At 43.4% G+C, this 20,363-nt stretch overlaps 1 protein-coding gene across 2 annotated transcripts in view; it reads left to right on the top strand.

Moving 5' to 3' along the window:
* LOC139344240 (neuronal tyrosine-phosphorylated phosphoinositide-3-kinase adapter 1) overlaps positions 1 to 20,341 on the top strand; it is a 31,216-nt gene extending 10,875 nt beyond the window's left edge. For both annotated transcript variants that reach the window (XM_070982202.1, XM_070982203.1), the window contains 6 exons: positions 5,336 to 5,583; positions 13,064 to 13,428; positions 13,511 to 15,388; positions 15,507 to 15,749; positions 16,918 to 17,024; positions 17,620 to 20,341. In XM_070982202.1, coding sequence (XP_070838303.1) covers positions 5,396 to 5,583; positions 13,064 to 13,428; positions 13,511 to 15,388; positions 15,507 to 15,749; positions 16,918 to 17,024; positions 17,620 to 18,051 — 3,213 coding nt within the window. In that variant the 5' untranslated portion in view covers positions 5,336 to 5,395 and the 3' untranslated portion in view covers positions 18,052 to 20,341. The remainder of the gene's footprint in view (positions 1 to 5,335; positions 5,584 to 13,063; positions 13,429 to 13,510; positions 15,389 to 15,506; positions 15,750 to 16,917; positions 17,025 to 17,619) is intronic.
* Positions 20,342 to 20,363: the final 22 nt, after the last annotated feature.

Here is a 20,363-nt window from a genome sequence, read left to right as displayed (position 1 = left end):
GTCCGTTGTTCAGATGTGGTTAGCTTCCCCTATGTTTCTTGTTGCTAATGGTCTGGCACATGGGTGCTACCTTTTAATAAAGTCCCGACCTCACTTGCACACTGTTATTGGCAGGGGGCTACACACCCACTCCCCAAAGGTTGCAGCCCAGAAATGTCCCGACCAAGATAATACAGGGGGCAGGGTCGCAGCCACACACTTCTAGTTAGTCATAAGTGATGATTGAGAGGGACCACTTTTGTTTGAGTCTGTACATTTTTTTTGTTTAGAAGATCCTGCATAGTATACCTTTAATGTTGTGATTCAGCATGAATTATCTGTCTAACTAAATGTTTCAGAGAGTATCTCTCATTGCAAGTTGAGTGTCTGTGAACAGACAGTGTGTGACATCTGGCCATTAATATTTTGCAAGCATGTCAGCACAATGTTCACTTTTGGAGAGTGAATTTGTCTTTGTCACTTTGTCAGAGCGCAGCAGGCTCTCCATTATTTAATTGCGAATTGTTTAAATCACAAAATTGAAACATTAATTCCTTTAATTAGAAATGAAATAAAGTGTTTAAAGGAAGCGTTTTGAGAAATATGCTTATTCTCCTTCTCCTTGCTCAGTCAGATGAAATGATTGACAGTAATCACTGTCTGTATGCTAAATTTGAAGGTAGAGCCTGTTAGCTTAGCGTAGCACAAATAACACGGGGAACCAGTCTGGCTCTGCATAGGAGGCAAGAAGATCCACCTGCCTGCACCTCTAAAGCTCCCTAATTAACACTAATTAACACTTTATATCTCATTTGTTTAATCAGCACAAAAAACAAAGTTTTCCTGTCACTGTGCACCTGGCCAAGAAATAGTCACCACAGCCTCACCACTTAAGGTTTTGTGTGGATTTCACAAACGAGATATAACATGTTGATTCATGAGTTTTAGAGGTGCTGGTATACACACACACACACACACACACACACACACACATATATATATATATATATATGGATTTTGTTGCTTTGGACCGAGCCAGGCTAGCTGTTTCCTCCCATTTTCAGTGTTTGTGCTAAGCTAAGCTAACAGCACTGCCTGTAGCTTTGTATTCTCATTTTACTAAATATTGCTTTAAAGACGTGACTCGTTCATATAAACTGTTTGCAGATCTTTTTATTTTTTCATTATCAGCTGGTGCAGATGCTCTCCAAGCTCACGTAAATATCTATTTCACTTCAGTGCCCTCTTTTTGACTCGCTTTGACACGTGATGAAACGTTACTAAACTGCAAACATCCACGCCTGATTTTCATGCGTGATATTTGGCTTCTCATATTGAGGCATGCAGCTGAAGTGAGAGGAGGGATTCAGCTGAGAGAAGAAGTCACATCTACCTGGAAAGCATTTTCGAACCTTCATTAGCAAAATGTCACGTTATTCCTTTGAGTACATTTGCCAGATTTCCTATCTTGGATAGACTGCTTTTGGCTCAGCGGCAGCCTGTGTGCAGTGTGCACCTCAGTGCGTCCTGAATGTTAGCAGCAAGGTTTTATGGTTGCTGCTGGAAACCGATGCTATCTCTCTTTAAGGTACATGAGATATATTGTTACTGCAGGATCAGGTACAAATGAAGTTTAACCCCGGGATCATCATGTATGACGAGGCCGACGTCCTGCTTTGTGCATATTCAGTAGCTAAGGAAGAGATGCATGGCTGACAGTGTTGCTAGGAGACCACACACAGCGACTAGTGTGAGAGGCTTGATTTCACCTCCCTCCCCCATTCTTGTAGTCTGGCTGCCTTTCACTGTTTTTCTATCCTGTCCTCCTCGCACTTGCCTCCATTTGCTTATTCCTTCCTCTCTCATATTCTTTCCTTGACATTCCCTTCCATCAGTCTGTCTCCAGTTTTCCTGCCTAATCATATTTATCTTCAGCCCGGTTGATCCCTCAGTGACTCTCCATTTATTGGCTTCCCCCATTTTTCACCGCACCCCCTCCCGTCTCTCTCCCGCTGCCTCGATCTCTCCTCCTCTCTGGCTGTGTGCATCTCAAGCTGCTCATTCTTCTCCTGAACGTTTCGCTCTGTCCTCTCGCACTGCTTCCTCGCCGCCCCTCTCATCCTCTCTCTCCGTTTGTTTCTGTGGCTGAGCTGCATCTCTGTGTCCGGTCGAGTGCCGTGACTGTGGGGTACCATGTGGCTGCAGTTTCAAGTTGTCGTACTGTACAGCAACGGACACAGAAATGCATAAACTCAAGCATATGTACAGTATTTTGTTTTCAAAAATATAGAACCTATGAACATCTGTGGATATCCAAAATCCCACTGGTTTCTTTCCTGCGCTCTCTCACATACTACGTTACAAAGTTAAATGTGCTTACTTGCTGTTTAATTCAGCCTTGAAGTGATGCAAATCTGGACATCCTGTTACGTATGAGAGCATGTTAGTCTGAGGACTGCCTGTGCAGAAGAAAGAAGATGATGTGTATAATGAACAAGATGTTCTATCTGCCCTCTCCGTCTAATTGCTTCTATTCAAGCAGCTCTGCAAAGGCAAATACATCATATGAATTTTCTGTAACCAAAAAAACAAAAAAAAGCAGACAGGTTGGTATTTGTAGCAATATCTTGTTTCAAATCACAGTTTTTTTTGTGGATGCCTGCAAAACACAATAAGCTCCAGAGTAATTAAATGTGCGTTTTGAATATGTCACGCAGAAATATTGCCCCACGTAAAGACCCGGGCCAGTGCTGTGATTTGTCCCTCCACTCAGCAGTGTTACTGCCTCACTCGCAGTGAGGTGCAGCAGCAGCACCACAGGACCACTTGCTGAGGTGGAGGCTGAATGGCAGCGGGCTGCAGCACAAAGCGTTCCAGAAGTGTGAAATAAGTGGCAGTGAAAGACCGTTTTAGACAGAGGAAAGCAAGGTCCTTGAATCCATAATATTTCACTCATAACTTTGCTCTGTCTTACAAGAGATGATCCTCCAAATCTTTGGCATTTACAAATTTTCTGTTGCTCCCCTTCATCAATAACCTTCACACAAATCAGCTGCTGAGCATTTGCATTTACCGCTTCACACCCCGTGTGTATGTGTGTGTTTAGCATGTGTGGCGGATTTGAGTGTGTGTGTGATCTGTTTGCTTATGTGCATGAGTGAGTAGTCTGCAGCGTTGCATGCAGATCCAGCCACATGAATCATGGCTCCATCTGCCTCCAGGTTCTAATGAGAGGAATTCAAGCGACTCCTGACCCTACAGATGCTCCTGAAACAACTTTGCTGCGTGAAAGCTCTGAATTTATCTGGGATTTAAACTGACTCCAGGGATTGATCACAGTCAACGAGTGTATACGAGTGTGCTGCATGTTTTGTGTCTGCCGGTGAAAATGGTGTTTGTAGCCTAGTTTCGTTCGACAAACCTGCCAGTAGATGTAACACGAAGGTCCCTTGGTTCTTTTACTTGGCTAATTGTGCACCAACCCACAGCATGTAATGCGGCAATTGCAGGGCTGCCTGCTCAGCTGCCAGATCCTAGAAACCCAAATCAAAGCTCCAGTTAACAAAAGCCCAACCTACAGTCGCAGCTCCCTAACCTAATTAACATTGAGTCAGCAAGCATGGCAGCAGCAGCGGTCGAGGTTGTGGTCAGGGCTGTGGGATACAAGAATAGCGGAAGCCACGCTGACACACTGGATGACACACTGCGCCGTGACAAAAGAATCACACACAGCTACACAGCTCAACATGCCGCCTCGTCCAGGTGACAGTGCCTGATGCTCCCACTGTGGCTTTTTTGTCTTTTATAGTGGGATATGGTTGAGATTTTGTTCTAACAGTAAAGCTGCTGTGCAATTGATGGTAAATGTGGTTTGAGTGCTCCTGAATGTGTACAAAATTGGAAGAGCTCCACTGTTGGAAAGTGTAAATGTTGTGCATTTTTTATGCCCTTTTTATGCTGATTGCTTCCTTAGTCAAGGAGAATAAAAGCATAATTTAGAGCTCATTAAACTGTATTCATGTGCAGTTTGATTGTAACATTGTGATTTTAAATAGAATCAAGTAGACAGCATAATAAGTTTTAGAATATTTCACCTTTTTCAGTTCTGTGACACAGAAAACCTGGCAATATATACAGACCATTAAAGTTATGAACAAACTATGTTGGAAACCAGTGGTGGAATGTAATTATGTGTATTTACTCCAGGGTTGTATTTCAGTACAAATCTGAGGTAACTTTCTATTCCACTATATTGAAATCTTGCACTTTTTACTCTACTACATTTATCTGACAGTTTTAGTCACTAGCTACTTTACAAACTAATATTTTTGCACACAAAACATATGAAGAGCTTATAAAATATGCCTGGTTATAAAAATGTATACAGAATTGTTTTTATAATTTTAATTTTTTTTTTAAATAATTTTAAGTTTTGAACTGTTGACTGGACAAAATAAGCTTTGTGGAGGTGTCACTTTGGGCTCTGGGTAACTGCGATGCCCACTATTTTCAGAATTCAATAACTGATTAATTGGTAAAATAATCAGCAGATGATCCATAATGAAAAGTCATTAGTTGCAGTCTTGTACAGAATAGTTAAAACTCAACTAACTACAATAGTAAAATCCTGCTTCTATAATGCTGTTCAACTCAAAACAAACTGATGCCAAAAGCACCAATGATAGTGCTTCACTGTCCACCAATAAAAAACGTTCAATCTCTGTTTCTATTTATGATTCAAAAACGCTGCAAACATGCATCAGCTGACAGCTGCGCTTTTCTTAGCCAATTGCATTGCACACTCGCATTCTCCAGCGTGAAAACACTGTTGGGCCCTCAGATATCTGCCCCACAACAAGCCTGACTTCTCATGGGGTGAGCGTGAGTAGGAAGCTGTGCATGCGCTACATATGACAAACCACATTACTGTCTGGCTAGCAGACAGGCTTAGCTAGGCCATCCCAGGGCCTGCAGCCAGAGACGCTCTGCAGCTGAGTTACCATGCTTACTCAAATATTCATAACTGGATAATGAAAATATAAATAGTTTTCATGTGATACGCTAGAGGTTGCGGTAAACAAAACTGCAACCTCCATCATCATGCATCACTGTGGCTCTGCTCTGAAGGCTGCCAGTTGGAGTAATGGGCAGGATTGCTCGCTATGACACAATGAACATGATAAGCAATGACTCCCCTAAAGTTCTGCCAGTAATTTGGGTTTGATTTTTTTGGTTTCCTCGTGCGTCACCACATCACAAAGTAATCACTGTTAATCTTGTCAGCTGCAAGTAGGCTGGGGAGCTGTTTTTTAATGATTAATGAGTTCAAACATTGCCCTTGTTTCTTCTTGTTTAGGTGAGTTGGAGGAGGCTGCCTGTCACATACGTCCCCTTCTCCAGAGTCTTCTTCTATACCATGAGCTCCGGCTCTGCCCAGGATGTGGCAGTCGAGCATTTCCTGCGTGACATAGAGAGGCGAAGCAAGCGGCTACACTGCGCTGTGATAGGCTGCGAGGAGGAGCGACCCCGCAGCGACATGAACCTGCTGTATCGTAAGAGCCGTTTGGACTGGAGGCAGAGGGACCAAGAGGGAAGTAAAAAGAGGTGAGAGAATCAGCTCACAGGAGCTCTGCATATATGGGATTACATTAGGGTTCAGTTCAATGGGGATATAAACCTCTTAGGCAGCGTGAATGAGTTTAATTTCTAAATCTTAATTCCAAGCACAGTTCATGAAGTTGGAGGGGTTCGCCTGAAAAGTCTTGGATGAATTTGCATAGTGGAGCTTCATAATGAAGTTAATATGGTCTGTAGATGAGATAAACTACTATAATGTCAGCCAAAGTGTCAGAGGGCAAATGGAGGCCAAAACCGATGAAAAGAAAATTAAATAGAGTTGTTGCCTCGTGTATCTCAATGCATGTGTGATTATTGTGTATGTACATGACATCCTTTCATCAGAGGTTCAAGCTTTTAAGCTTCAGTCAGGACATTTGTTTTCATTCACAGCAGCGTACCATGTGACTGTGGGCCAATCACGTCTTTGACAAAATCCAGTTTTCCTATAAGCCAAAAAGAATTCAACAATATAACTTGGTAAAATATTTATCACACACACACAAACAGGAAAGGATTAGAAAACGTTCCCTGTAATGAGTCTTTTTGGAATATGTAGTAATAATATGAAGTGCAGGCCTTGAAGCTCAGTACATTTACTCAAGTACTGTTCTTAAATATAATTTTTGATTTACTTGTATTTAAGTATTTCCAATTCATGCCACTTTTTACTTCTTCTCCACTATAGCTCAGAGGGAAATATTGTCCTGTTTGCTGCATTACATTTATCTGACAGCTACGGTTACTTTTCAAATTAAGATTTCACATTAGAAAAAGCTTACAGAATGCAAGTCATTGTTGAGGATTTAACCAGTGGTGTCCAATCTTTTTGGCTTGTGGCACCATACAAAAAATGTCTCTGTGTGGTGTCTCTTTGTGGTGTTTCAGAGTTGTAAGCAGTTCCACCAAATAAAGGACTCACCACTAAACTTCTCAGTTGGTTTAAATTAGATAACTGTTTGAGGCCCAAAATGAAAAGATTAGAGAAAAGAAAAAAAAAATATAATTTCTTACCCCATTAATCAAATCACAACCCCTCAGACCTATACTGTAAGCCTCTGGAGGGGCCTGACCTGAAGACTTGAAAGCACAGTCTGCTAGTACTACTGTACCTCTGTACTTTTACTTCAGTAGGACTTTTAACCTAAGACTTTTACTAGCAATGGAGCTTGCTGTATTGGGACTTTTACTTAAGTAAAGAGTCCTTCCACCACGCCTTGCCAGCACTCTTTCAGTTGGATTGAAGAGTTGTTGTTAAACAGGGTGCAGTGTGTGTTCAGGGCTCCAATTTCTCCACCATTACAGCACAGTTAGCTGCTGATGTATCAGGTCCAGCTCCTGCGTTTGGACGTCTTCCAACAGAAGGGAAAAGTAATCATAATAAATCACAACACAGACCAAGTGCTGGTCAATATTATTATTAATAATAATGATGATAATGTAATTAAATGTGGGATAAACATTTTTATGTGATTTTAGGGTAAAATGAAATCTAATTTACTTAAACTACAATTTGCAAAGACTCGCTGAAAGACACTCGAGCATCAAAACAACCAAATTAGATTATGATAGAATTAACTCAAGCGCTCTTTAAAACAGGTCAAGAACACAACATCATCGCAGTTTGGTAACAGTATTGTCTTGAAACGTGTGTGCATGCCCATCAGTGAGCAATCTCCGGTTTCTGACTGTGTGTTTCGGCAACAGAGGAGAGATGTTCAAATGTGAGTCACCCATAATCCAGATTGCACGCTGTGTACGGGGCTGTTTGTGTGGTAGAGGAGAGGGAGAACATCAAAGTCAACAGTTCAGTTTGTTTAGAAGCGCCGTCCACCGCGCTCTGACTCACAGCAGTAATTGGAGGCCCTCGTGTTGGCAGCAGAGATCAACGTCATGCCAGCATCAAGCCAGCGGAGGTGTAGGGCAGCAAGTGGGACAGCAGGACATGATGAGCGATGAAAGCAGAGTCAGAGCAGCAGAGGTGAGAAGCAGGACATGACCAGTGATGATTAGGAACAGGGCAGGGTCAGGGATGAAACCGCACAGGGACCACGGGAGGGAAACCAAATGGACTCGAGGCAGGACCGGCACCGACTGCAGAGCTGGTGGGTGTGAGGGAGGGTGGAGGGACAAAGGAAGACAGTTTGAGATCTCGAGGCCCTCAGGAGAGAAATCACATTTATAAAGCACAGACGGCTTTGGAGATACAGAACGGTAAATAGGTGAGTTTCAATATGAGTTTTAAAAATAGAGACTGTTTCTAATGGCGCCAATACAGGCAGACAGACTATTCCCAGTAGTGGCGACTGGTGGAAGAAAACCTTGCTGCCAGCTGAGGTTTTATTAATTCTTGCACAGAATTATGAGGCCAGTGTGAATGGGCTGCTGTGGGTATAGTCTAGTGCCTCCAGTGTGCATGAAGATATATGGAGGACGAAACAAACCCTGCAAATCCCTTTAAAGGTCCACTGTGTAAGACTTAGAGGGATCTATTGGCAGAAATGGAACATCGTAATATAATTCATAAGTATGTTTATATAAGAATCAATTTTTGTTTCCTGAGGAGCGCTAAATATCTAGAGAGGGAGTGGTTTCTACGGAGCCCACCATGTTGTGCCACCATGTTTCTACAGTAGCCCAGAACAGCGTTCTGCTTTTATATGGCTGCAGTAGGTTCTCCTGCAACCTCACCACCACTAAATCCTTCACACTGGACCTTAAAAGCAGTTCAGTAATTAATATTCAATTAGCCAATTTGACTAAGAGGAATGAAAGACAAATGAAAACACAGAGGGATGTTGCATATAAACCAAATTCTGGATGTAAATTAAGTTGACAGTACAGCTAATTAAAGGTAAATAAATGGTGGAACACACAAATATAACAGAATCATATAATACAGTAAAAGAGGATTATTTTTACAGATTGCATTCAACCATTTATTTACATTTCAAGTCTGGTATCACTTACTTTGAGGTGTTGTTATGGCAAGATTTACGCTGTAAAGAATAATTTTTCCTGAGAATGTCGGAATGCAATTTATAAACTGTTTTATGATCATTAGTCTCTCTTGGTTCTCTGTAGGTAAGTGAGTCTGAAGCTGAGCATGGAGGTTTAGGTCAACGGCTTGCGGTCTGCTCTGTGTTTAAGAGGAGGTCATGTTGGCTTTACAGGGTGGAGGTGAAGTAATAAAACGCACTGAATGATTAAATGTAGGAAACAACAGTGTCTCTGAGTTTAGTATTAATATTTATAAAGAAAAACATTGCAGCTTTGGAAATGCTTTTAATGCGAGGAGACAACGCAGCTCCTTCCTGTCTTGAGGCCCAAAGTCATGGTTTCCGTTTTGAACACCAGGAGCAGAATATTTCTCCAGTGTGGAAACATGAATTTATTGATGCCTGATTGGGTACTACTGTCTGAACGTGACCGTTATTCACGTGGATACAATATGGGACAATGTTAAGCAGATGTTGATGAAAGCTTGGGACTGTCTCAGTTTTCTCAACGCGAAAATGTATCCAATCGTATCAAATCATCGGTCTGATACTCTGAATGCATTTAGACAAACTGACATTCAGTCAAAGGTTCACATCCCTGTTTCCCGCAGAAGAGCGTTATTTGTGATACAAACCATAGTGTCATGATCACATGGTTGGAAGCACCTTTTCTGAATGATTTAAGTTCATTCAGTTTTGTTATGAATAGAGACAAACAGCCTTTGTTACGTAAAGAGAGAGAAACTTAGTTAAGAGTTTCAGGCAGACAAAGACAAGCGTTGTCCCGTTGCGGAAGCTTTGAGAAGTTATTATTTGTGTGGTTAGTCGTTGCGGAGATGCAATTATGAAAGGAAAAGTTATTTGGGCTGTCAGTCGCTTCAGGGGCACCTACAGCTGTGTGTCACATGCTGGTACACAATATGACAATAATACTGTTAGAAGAATCAATAGGCAAAGCTTGTGCTTTATTGCTTTGAGTCAAAGCGCCAGGCGGCTTGGCTTTTTATGTCATTTCCATCCTGATTCTTCCAGATCAGTTTAAAACCATGCTAGAGCCAACCCATAACTTAAGGCAATCAATTAAAGTGTCGTGTACTGTGTCAGATATGTCAGTGAGGTCCAACAGAATGAGGACAGCGACACACTCAATGTCAGCAGCTCAACCTTAACCCGTCTGAAACTTTGCACATCGGACGACTTCACTGCTCCGATTTGTCGTCGGACCAGGCTGGATGTTCTCAAAGATGATGTTCTTACAGATCTCAGGTCTCATTCAGCTGTTTAAACATAACCCACTCTTAAACTTTGCCCCAAAAAGGTAAATTAGAAATAGGACGGTAGCTGCTAGGGGCAGAATGATCTAAACTGGATTTCTTTCAGCAAAAGCTTTATCACCACACTCTTAAAAGCTTTTGGGAATATCTGGTGCTCTGAGGAGGAGGTGGTATTCAAGAGTCTGTCTAAAGATAAATCTACCGAAGATGTTGTTCTGAAGGCTGAAGAGGAGCATCAGGTGAACTCGTGTGTTTTGACTGGCGGGGACCATGATGTGCAATTCTCCCTGCTTCTTTCCACTGCTTATTCAGATGAATATGTAACCTTCATCTGCTGCAAGTCATGTGAGTTTAAAGATAAAGAGATAGGAGGTCATGAATTTGTGCCTTCTGTTCGACTGTATGCTTAAGGGACTCTTGTGGTTACAGTGATTTGCAGTGAAAGTCCTGTTTATTTTACCATTGGTTTATTCTGTTTCACTCTGCTGCATTTGCCATTTTCCAATATGCATTACGACATAGCAAACGGTGTTTCCGGCTACTGCTTAAAAACAAGTTTTACCAGGCCGCATTTTGGCTTTTGTCATGGCTCAAAAGGTGACATCCATACAAAACGCTGGGCTCGTCTTGAACCATAGCATCTGCAGATTAATTCCATACCCAATATGTTATGATCCACTAAAGGTAGGCGATACAAATGAATGAAAACCCGTTTTTGTTGGCATTATCATCATCTTTAAGGTAACATTGTTTAAACTGAGAAGTTTGGACTTTGCAATTAAATACTTTGGAACTAAAAACTTGGCATACAATAGATGAAAACTGAAGTATACTATACAAAAGACATGTAGTTAGAGTGATGTTGGAGTTGGTGCTTCAGCAACTATTACCTCAGATATTTCACCTTCCTCTGTTTCAGCCAGACACACCTGGTGGAGTTCTGCATTCAACTGAGTGCATTATTATTGTTATTATTATTACTATTGTCGTCATTATGACTCTGGGGAGTCACTTGTCCCCCCATAAAACCATAAATTGCCATTTTTTCCCCTCCTGTTTTTGCACAAATAAAAGCTTTAGAGATGCTGGTAGACAGATTTTGTTGCCTTCAGACAGAGCCAGGCTAACAGTTCCCCTCTTTTCAGTCTTCCTGCTAAGCTGAGCTCATCGGCTGCTGGCTCTAGTTTCAGAGAGACATGAAAGTGCTATCAATCTTATCATCAGCTGTTGGAAAGATAGCGTATTTCCTAAAATGTCAACTACTCTTTTAAGTGCTGGTTAAGATGGATTAGGAACGCAATGTAAAGTAACAAGGATGAGACTTGAATAAAAAGGTGAGAGTCCAGATCTTTTTTTGAACGGCTCTGTCTTTGGTCTCGGTTTGAAGATGCTGAGAGCTTCTTCTGCCTTAAGAAGTGAGAAAACAACAAACAGAGCTCTTCAGGCGACCAGAAGGAGCTGCTCAGCCTCTGTTCTGGGCTAAATTTGGCCATGTGGTAACTATGTCGATTGTGAGGACTCACGAGTGTATCTCCAAAGCCATTCAAGGGCAGAAACATTCTCGCACAAACGCACTCTGTTGCTATACCGCACACATAAAAACACATATTCAGGCACACACATACGCCGCCTCACAAGCAGTGATTTGACAGGAGGAAAATAGGAGCCACTGTGTTCTCCACGATTCCTCACTTGCAATGCTGACTACAAATTGTAAGCTCCAGTCTTCTTCTGTGGTTCGTTGCCTCACAGGGGCTGCAAATGATCTAAGAGAGCGCTGTGTGACCCGTTGTCATATGTCACCATTATGCATTATGATGAATCTCTTACACAACGAATAATCGTGCATTTGAGCGATTTAATTACACACGCAGAAAGATAATCTCTTGCAGCCTCGAACGTGTAGACACAGATGTGGATATCCAGATGTGCTCCCTGTGGCTGAGATATGATCAACACAAACGTGGAATAAGAATCGCCCTGAAGAAGCTGGGGCTTCTTCCTACACCACTGCAGTAAATTCTAATATCCTTTTACTCATTTTGATGCTATTTCCACCACAGACGTGAACGCTTTTTTTCTCCCTCTGACATTTTCTGTAAGGACGGTAACTTGACAGTAGCCTTGTTCATGAAAAGTCAGTTGCACGAGGAAAAGTAAGTCAACCTTGTTCGATCGGAGTCAGCTTAAAGGCCAGGGACTTGTCTTGTGTTGCTGTGGGGTGAAGCAGCACAACACCCCTGGAGAGGACACCACACCATTGCAGCACATATCTCTAAAGCAGAGAAGTGGGTTATCAGAAGCCATTTTGTAAGCCTTCGGTGAACCTTTTACTCCAACATATTGCACCCCTGACAATGATGCCTGAACTGTGATGCTCAGCACATTCGATTTTATTCTGGTTGCCTCTTTAATTTAGAATAATTTTACCTAATTTAAGGGTCTGGGGTAATACCTTTCAAAATTAAGTTATAAGTTACTTTGCTTTTTGTAAACTGCAAACAAGTTCATACATTTTTGTGCCCAGTACTATAATGACAGATAATAATAAGCATCTAACTCCAGCACTATTAATGGAATAAAAAGGTATATAGTTCTCTTTACATGCCCAGCAAATATGCCACAATCAGCCAAAAGAATGCAATCCCAGCTACTGTTCAGTTTGCTGAAACACTGCAATGTTTTGTCAGATTATTCCCTTTGTCAGTTTTGTTTATTGTTGTGGGAGCTCATATCATTGATGATTTCAAAGAAAAAAACTATCAAATGCATGAAAATCAAAACTTGTTCCCATGGCAACAGATTAAAGGCTTCAGGCGATCACGAGAGCAGACTACAGATGTGGGTTGAGGATATAAAGAATCGGGGAATTCCAGCAGCACAGTGTACACGCCGAGTGTTTTTGACAGGGGAATTGATTTCCTAATTGAATGTGTTTGAGGTGGAGGAAATCAGATGGAAAGATATGTGAATGCGAAAGATGGAGGAGCCTCCGGGGCTTTCCTTTTTGCAGTGAAAGCCCTGCAGGCATTTCTTTATTGCAAAAGCGATGTTTGAAGACCAAAGAGAGAGTGAGGAAAGAGGGAGGTCAATATAAAGGCTAGTACATGAATGTTTTGCACTTAACTATGATTCCTTTATGCTTCAACATTTTTCTCCCATCTACACCTTCCCAACCCCATTCCTAAACTGCAGCTCCACCCAAAACGACCCCTCAGCCACTGTTGGCAAAGTCAGAGACTTGGCTTCATTCCGCCGGCACTTCCGGATGGGTTTCATGACCATGCCAGCCTCCCAGGACCTGTCCCCTCACTCTTGTGCCTCCGCCATGGCGCCACGCTCGCAGTCCTGCCACGCCGTCGGTGCCGGGGATACGAGTCTGGAGAATGGAGATTACTCCGACACCCAATCCCAACATGGCAGCCGTTGCCCCCCGGCCAAACCCAAACGTCACCCCAGCACCCGCCTCAGCTCCTCATCCGCTGACAGCCGAGGACTTCCCGAGACGCCGCCTCCTCCGTCCACTCACTCGCAGTCCAAACACTCAGAGAAGAAAAATGGTAAGAAATGTGTTTTCAGGTGTATCTTTCTGCAGGTAAGAATGATCTTTTTTCTTGACGTGCATTTTTTTCTCTCCAACAGCCATGAAGAAGTCTGACTCTGGAGAGATTGGAGCAAAGAAGGTGCCTCCTTTAAAGCCCAAGAGAAGTCCCAGCACCCAGCTTTCTTTTGACCCTCTTCCTCCACGCGTGCCTCCTTCTGCTACATCCTTGCCTTTCCAGGCAGCAGACTCTCAGATTCAGACAGGAGATGGGGAGGATGAGCCAGTATATATAGAGATGGTGGGCCAAGTGTTCACCAGAGACAGTCAGACAGCCACCCCCCATCCTGTGACCCCTGTGGCCACCACACCTGACTCTGACTCAGACCAGAGCGAGGCCATCTATGAGGAGATGAAATACCCGCTGCAAGAGGACAGAGAGTCCCAGAGACACCTCCCTCCAAAGCATGAGAAACTGAGAAACTCTAAACACTTTCATGCCACCCCTTCCTCCTCCAGCAGCTCCTCCTCTCTGCCGCGCCCCTCCTCTTCCTCTCCTTCCTATTCCAAACCCAAAGCTACCGTGTCCATCTCTCATTCGTCTCCTCTGCCTTCGTCCGCATCCTCCACCCCTGTCCCCCAGGTCCTGTCTGCCAGTCCACATACTCCACGAGCTCCTACTCCCTACCTGCTGCAAGGGAGTAAATCTGAGCCTGAGTCCAACACCAAGATTCCAGCCCCTTTCCCCAATCTTCTGCAGCACCGGCCCCCACTGCTTGCCTTCCCTCAGCCAGCAGCAGCCTCCAGCGGGGTCGGGGTGCAAAACAAGGTGTCCGCCTCGACTAAAATAGGAGCTCAAACATCCAGCGTGACAACTCAAGCCAGCACCTCCTCCTCAACCTCCTCTAATGTTTCTGTATCCCTGTCAGGCTCCAAGGAGTCATCAGGAGGAAGTGTAGCCCAGCAGGACAAACACAGCAGAGACTCTCAGTTAGGCCCAGCACCTGGACTGAGAGCCAGGAGCCACTCCACACCTCTGCCTCCCTCCTCCAAATCAACCTCCCCTTTCTCCCATCACCACCACCACCCTCACCATCGCCCCTCGCACTACCACCACTATCGTAAGCCAGAAAGAGGAGACTCCCCTGCTCCAAACAAGAGCTGTTCTCAGACCTCCACAGTCCAGACCCAGACCTCAAGTACGGGCAGGGAAGGCAAGTCTGTTAGCTTCCTCTTGAAGTCTGATAAAGGAGAGAGGGATAAGGACAGGGACAGGGACAGAGACAAGGATAAGGACAGGGACAGGGACAGGGACAGGGACAGGGACAGGGACAGGGACAGGGACAGGGATAGAGAGAAGGATAGGGATAGTAGGAGAGACAGGGAGAAAGACAAGGACAGTGATAGAGACAGGGACAGCGACAGACACAGGGATAAGCACAGGGACAGGGATAGGGACAGAGACAGAGAAAGAGATCGGGATCGGGATCGGGATCGGGATCGGGATCGGGATCGGGATCGGGATGGAGGGCCGTACTCCTTACAGATGGATCACGGTCACTCCACTAGCAGCCAAACATGTCACAGCAGCACCAGCTCAACCCCTACGCCATTATCCTCATCCCAGCGCCCTCATTCTCGGCCCCATCTTCGCTCTCACACTCCTCACGGCCTGCCAGCATACAAGCCCCCCTCCTCAGACAGCCCCTTGCTGTGGACCTACCCCTCTGGTGGTTTCCGGAGACCGCCGGCTTACGAGAGCTTAAGGGGAAGCTCTCAGACGCCATCTCTGCAGCAGCCCTCAAGTCTCACTGGTGTAGGTGAGGGGGCATCCAAGAGTAACGGAGGGTCTGTGTCCCTCCAGACCAAAGTTGGCTTCATGCCCTGGGACAGCAGTGCCAGCTTAGCTGCAGATGAGGGATCTTACTGGCCTATGCAGAGGAAATTGTCCTTCAGCCATGGGAGCAGAGAGACAGAGAGTAAGTCAGGGGTCAATTTGAATTTGCAGATGCTGTGTTTAAAAAAAATCAGGCTTTTGAAGGTATTTAAACTTGAACACTCTTTGAAATACTCATTCTGTTCCTTCTTTGGTCTCAGAGGATGAAGGGCGTGCGTGGAATGGCAGTGCTGATGCCTTGTTAAGGATGGATAAGGAGGACCCCGGCATGGGGTCACGAGGAGGCCACTCAGGCATCCCAGTCCACTTCAGCGGTGCCACCAGCAGGGCTCTGGGTCACAGTGAGTCCTTGGCCGGTGTGGATAGCAGCCCGGGTTTCAGAGCCCTGCCCAGAGTTGGTCTGCCTCTTCCTTGCCAGACTTTCCCTGCCTGTCGCAACGGAGGTAGGCAAATGCTTAGTGTTGATAATCTTTTAGTCATACTCTCTAACAACAACATCCCATTTAGAAAAGAACTATAGCATTGGATTTACATGGGGATTCCTCTGCTGGCTCTGTTGCGATGTCTTAAACGTGGACAGCTTTTGTTTTTTGTCTTTGTTTGACATCAAATGCAACTTTAAAAACCGATAATTTAGAAAAGGATGGATATTCTCCCCTTAAAGTTACTATTTTGTTCCAGTGGAGAATCATACTAGCAGAGACTACCTCCTGCCCTCCATCACATCCTCTTGTACTGAAATAAGCCTTGATGCTTGTTGTCTCTTTGTCAGTCTCTTTGCATCGGCACTCAAGGCCTTTCCCCAGAAACAGAGACACTGTTTACACCTTGAGAATACTCTCCTTGAAGCACAGCCAGTAACAGAAGGCAAACATCCCTGCACGCATACATTCATGAGCCCTGGTCCCATTTCATGGTGTTTACAATGCGCATTGTCTCAAACCTGGTTGTTTAACATTTTATAATTGAATTTCTTTTGCTAAGCACATTTACAGACAGGGTGCAGTTTATACTGCTGTAAACAAAGTAAAGTGATATTACATGAAAGCATAAAGCAGGCAGGGAGAGCGTAGCCCACCGATGCTGAACAGTTAGATTTCATTTTCACTCAGTTACATCACTTCTGTCACTTCAGTGTTATTTTTTGAATGTGCAAATATTTCTGTAGAAAATCGAATCGAAGATCATATTGTGATTAAATTTAGATAAACAATCATTTTTGAATAGCAATTAGGATTGCTCCCCAAATTAAATTACGTGTTCCTGTTCATTCAATTTTATGAAAATCTGTTTAGAAGATAACTTTAGATATCCAGCTGACAGACGAGCATTGACAGGGAGAGACAGTGATAAGCAACAAATGCCTGTGTAGGCATACCGTAACATTAGTATGACTAAAAATGTTATGCTCCAATATCCATTGTTCGTATGTATAAACTTACCTGATAATCGTCTAGAAGCTTAAAATATAATGAGCACACAATGTACAAAAGCTCTGTCTCAGCTCACATGAGCCTAGTTAGATAGTCACAGCTCTGTGTGTTAAAATGAAAAGTTATATTCCTGTGTTCTCATTAGCAGGCACACGGTGTAATGTTTGTTTCCTTCCAGAAGTGGGGCGGCTGGGCCGCTCCTCCTCTGCTGCCGGAGTGAGACAGGTGGGTGGAGGAGATGTCCAGAGACAGAGCAGCCTACCAGCACGGGAAGCCCTGAATCAGGTGAATATATAACACCCAGCCTTATAACTATACACTCTATTAACTTCATTCATGGTAGATTTGGGAGTGAACATTAATATTGTTCTCATTATTACTTCCCCTTCTGCTAGAGACAGTGCTCCAGCAGATCTATTTATAGCTGCTAGATATGCCCACTGAGCAGAATAAAGGTCTGGCCTGCCTCTAAAGAATAACAGCCACAAAGGTATATGACGTAGGCTCATATGTAATCAGGAAATGAGAGAGAGGGGTGGATGAGAGAACATGCTGTACTATGTTTTGGAGTGATGAGCTGCAGTCTTCTCGCAGCACATTTTGCCCAGATTCTGGCTGCATAGCAAGTGCTGACGCAGTTTGAGTGTGCTGCAGAGACTGTCTTCATGCGGCTGGTTGACCCTCCCTCAACTTGTAATAGATGAAGCAGCGCCGCATCCTGGTGGCAGCTCAGAGGAACTGCAGTTTCATTCAGTGTGTGCTGTGCCTGGCTGCCACTGCTGACAGTACTGCAGTGATCATGCAGGTTATATAGAAAATGAGACAGTTTAATGTCAAAAAAACGCTACATAAATGAACTGACTCTTTCCAATGTGTTTAGCTGCATGGTCTGGCCCAGCCTCAAGCGCCCTGCAGTCCCAGCAGTCCCAGTGTGTCCCGGCAGCAGCAGCAGCTCCAGCTCCACCAGCAGCAGCTCCAGTTAAAGCAGCAGCTCCAGCAGCTTCAGCAACAGCACCACCTGCAGTTGCAGTTCCAGCAGCTCGCCCAGCTGGCACAGGGACAGCCTCCTGTCAGCGGGGGCACCACCCCATCCGCAACGCAGACCCAGAGAGATGGCAAGCTGCTGGAAGTCATTGAGCGTAAACGCTGCCTGTGCAAAGAGATCAAGGCCCACAGGCGCCCTGACAAAAGCCTGTGCAAGCAGGACAGCATGCCCATCCTCCCTAGCTGGAGACGGACACCTGAGCCTCGTAAGACTGGCACGCCACCCTGTCAGAGGCCACAGGCCGTCGTATGGGACACGGCTATCTGAGGTGGAAAGACAGGCCAGCAAGTACAGCACTGAAGAGAGACTAAACACACAGAGGAGTCTGACATGGTTGGACGATTAATAAAAGACAGGTGTATAAATGGGTTTAGTAGAGAGAAATCTGCTTTTATTGTGTGATAAACTGATCTGAGGACAGTAAAGAGGGTAATTGGAGACTTTGACCTTGTCTTGGGGTGGGGTGGGGGGGGTAAAAAAGGGTTGATAAGAGGTGAAGACAAAGAAGTGTTACAATCAGACTAAATTAATCTCTTACCTGGGTGATTTGTACTTGCTCTGTACTATGTCCTTTTTGATGTGTTCTAATTGCCAATGATTTTTTGCCACAAAACGCCAGTACTATTGCTACAAAATGAAGACACCGACTTAACAATAATGGGTGGGATGTTTTCTGAGATTGGTGTTGCCAAATTTCTTCCTGACTACTTGAGACATAAAGGAATCATGTATTTTCTCCAACACACAGTTGTCCAACACACATAGAAGCCACTCTGTGGATGAGAAAAGGCAAGACTCATTGATAAGTTATTGAAGTGTTTCTTGAAATTGTGACTGCATATGAGATGTCTTGGTATCAATAGATTGTCATTGTGGATGCAAATAATCATCACTGAGGAGTAAAAGCTACCTACTGTATCTGTTTGCATATTTGTAATGTAAATCTATTTACTTTCTCAACGTTTCTGCAATTTTATAGCAATATGCTCCCAATGCTGGAGCAACATAATTAAAACTTGTGTCAACTAGCCTAACATACATATCTAAGACTTGAATAAGTCATATTTACTGTGTCATTCTCTGCATGTCACGATAGACATACAGTATTGTAAAAGAATATGTGTAGAGATGATCATGTCCGACTTTTACATACAGCAGATCTTCACTATGATAACATGTGGTTGTATAAAAAAAGATGAATATATCGCTTGGGGTGTCATTCGAAAAGGTGGCGTGATAGAACGATGGCACATGCTGTGCAGTCCAGCCAAATATAGATACAGATCAGTGGTACAAAAACTTCATCACTCATGCTTATCCACAGTTGCACATTAGTGATTGTTCCACCACACAGAAAAACAAGCACTGACACCCATCAACACAGACTGTACAATATGGTGCAACTGATAAGACTGTGAGTATTGATCACCTCAAACAGAATGCTGGAACAATCTGCACAAAACATGGTATACGCTTCAGAGAAATTAAACCCTAATGTACTGTAAATAGATATGTACAACTGTATTGAAAATGTAGCAATTATTTCCATTTTCATACTTGTAATCAATACATATTATGTAGCATATACTGTATAAACATAAACTTTGTTCACTTGTTTTTTCTAAAAGAATTAAGTACTTTATCTGCTGCAGCCAGTCCATGCATTACTTATAGTTCTACTAATAAACGGTAAGCCCTCTAAAGAAAGGCACAGTCCAACAGTTGTTTATTTAAATTTATGCAAGACTCCCTTTAAGCTGTGTTATTGTTTTATTTATGCCTTTATTTTCTACATTCATTTTTATTTGTGTACAGATTTCAATGGCTCGTTGTCTTGACATTTTGAATACTTTGCTGCTATCTTGAACTACTGGTGTTGTTCATTCAACTACACGGTGTTACCATGACGAACATTATTAATATAGTGGTTATTGTTACATATTTGTTTTATTTCTGAAAGCCACGTGAAATGAAGTTTTGTACCTTGAAGGGTGAGCCCTTGTGTAATAGTATTAAGGCACTTGAATGTCTCTTGGTCGTTGTTGTTTTTATGATAGTTAGCACCAAGCTGTACAGTACAGTACACCCAGTGAAAAGAAGACCTATCTAAATGTTTGAGAGTCACTGCTTGGCCTTTTGTTTCTAGGTCCACCTGCTCGTGTTTGAGGGTTGAGGTTTTTCAAGCTTACTGAGTCCATTTTCAAACAAACACAGATCAGGGTGAAGGAAATGGGCAAGTGCAATGCATGCAGAGATTCCTTACACTGAAAATGTTCCAATGATACTGATTATTGTGCCCAACTTAATTTCAGATACCAAGTACTCACCTTACTATAATTCCTTTTCACAGACTGATATGGAACCCTAGGTATCATTTCCAACATAGTTTACAGAAGCTGTTGGTTTTGTGTGTCTTCTAAAACAGTGGCCATTATATGAGTGCCATACTATATTGATATGGTAAGATACGGTGTACCTTGGAAATCACTGTAGTGCTATATTTGCATTGATATTGTCATTAAAAATAAATTTTATATAATGAACTTTACACAACAAACAGGACTGTTGCATGTTTTCAT

The sequence above is a fragment of the Chaetodon trifascialis genome, chromosome 16, assembly GCF_039877785.1.
Source record: "Chaetodon trifascialis isolate fChaTrf1 chromosome 16, fChaTrf1.hap1, whole genome shotgun sequence".
In the NCBI taxonomy this organism is placed as follows: domain Eukaryota; kingdom Metazoa; phylum Chordata; class Actinopteri; order Chaetodontiformes; family Chaetodontidae; genus Chaetodon; species Chaetodon trifascialis.
The sequence above is the reverse complement of the archived record's forward strand: the minus strand, read 5'-3'. Positions and strand labels throughout refer to the sequence as shown.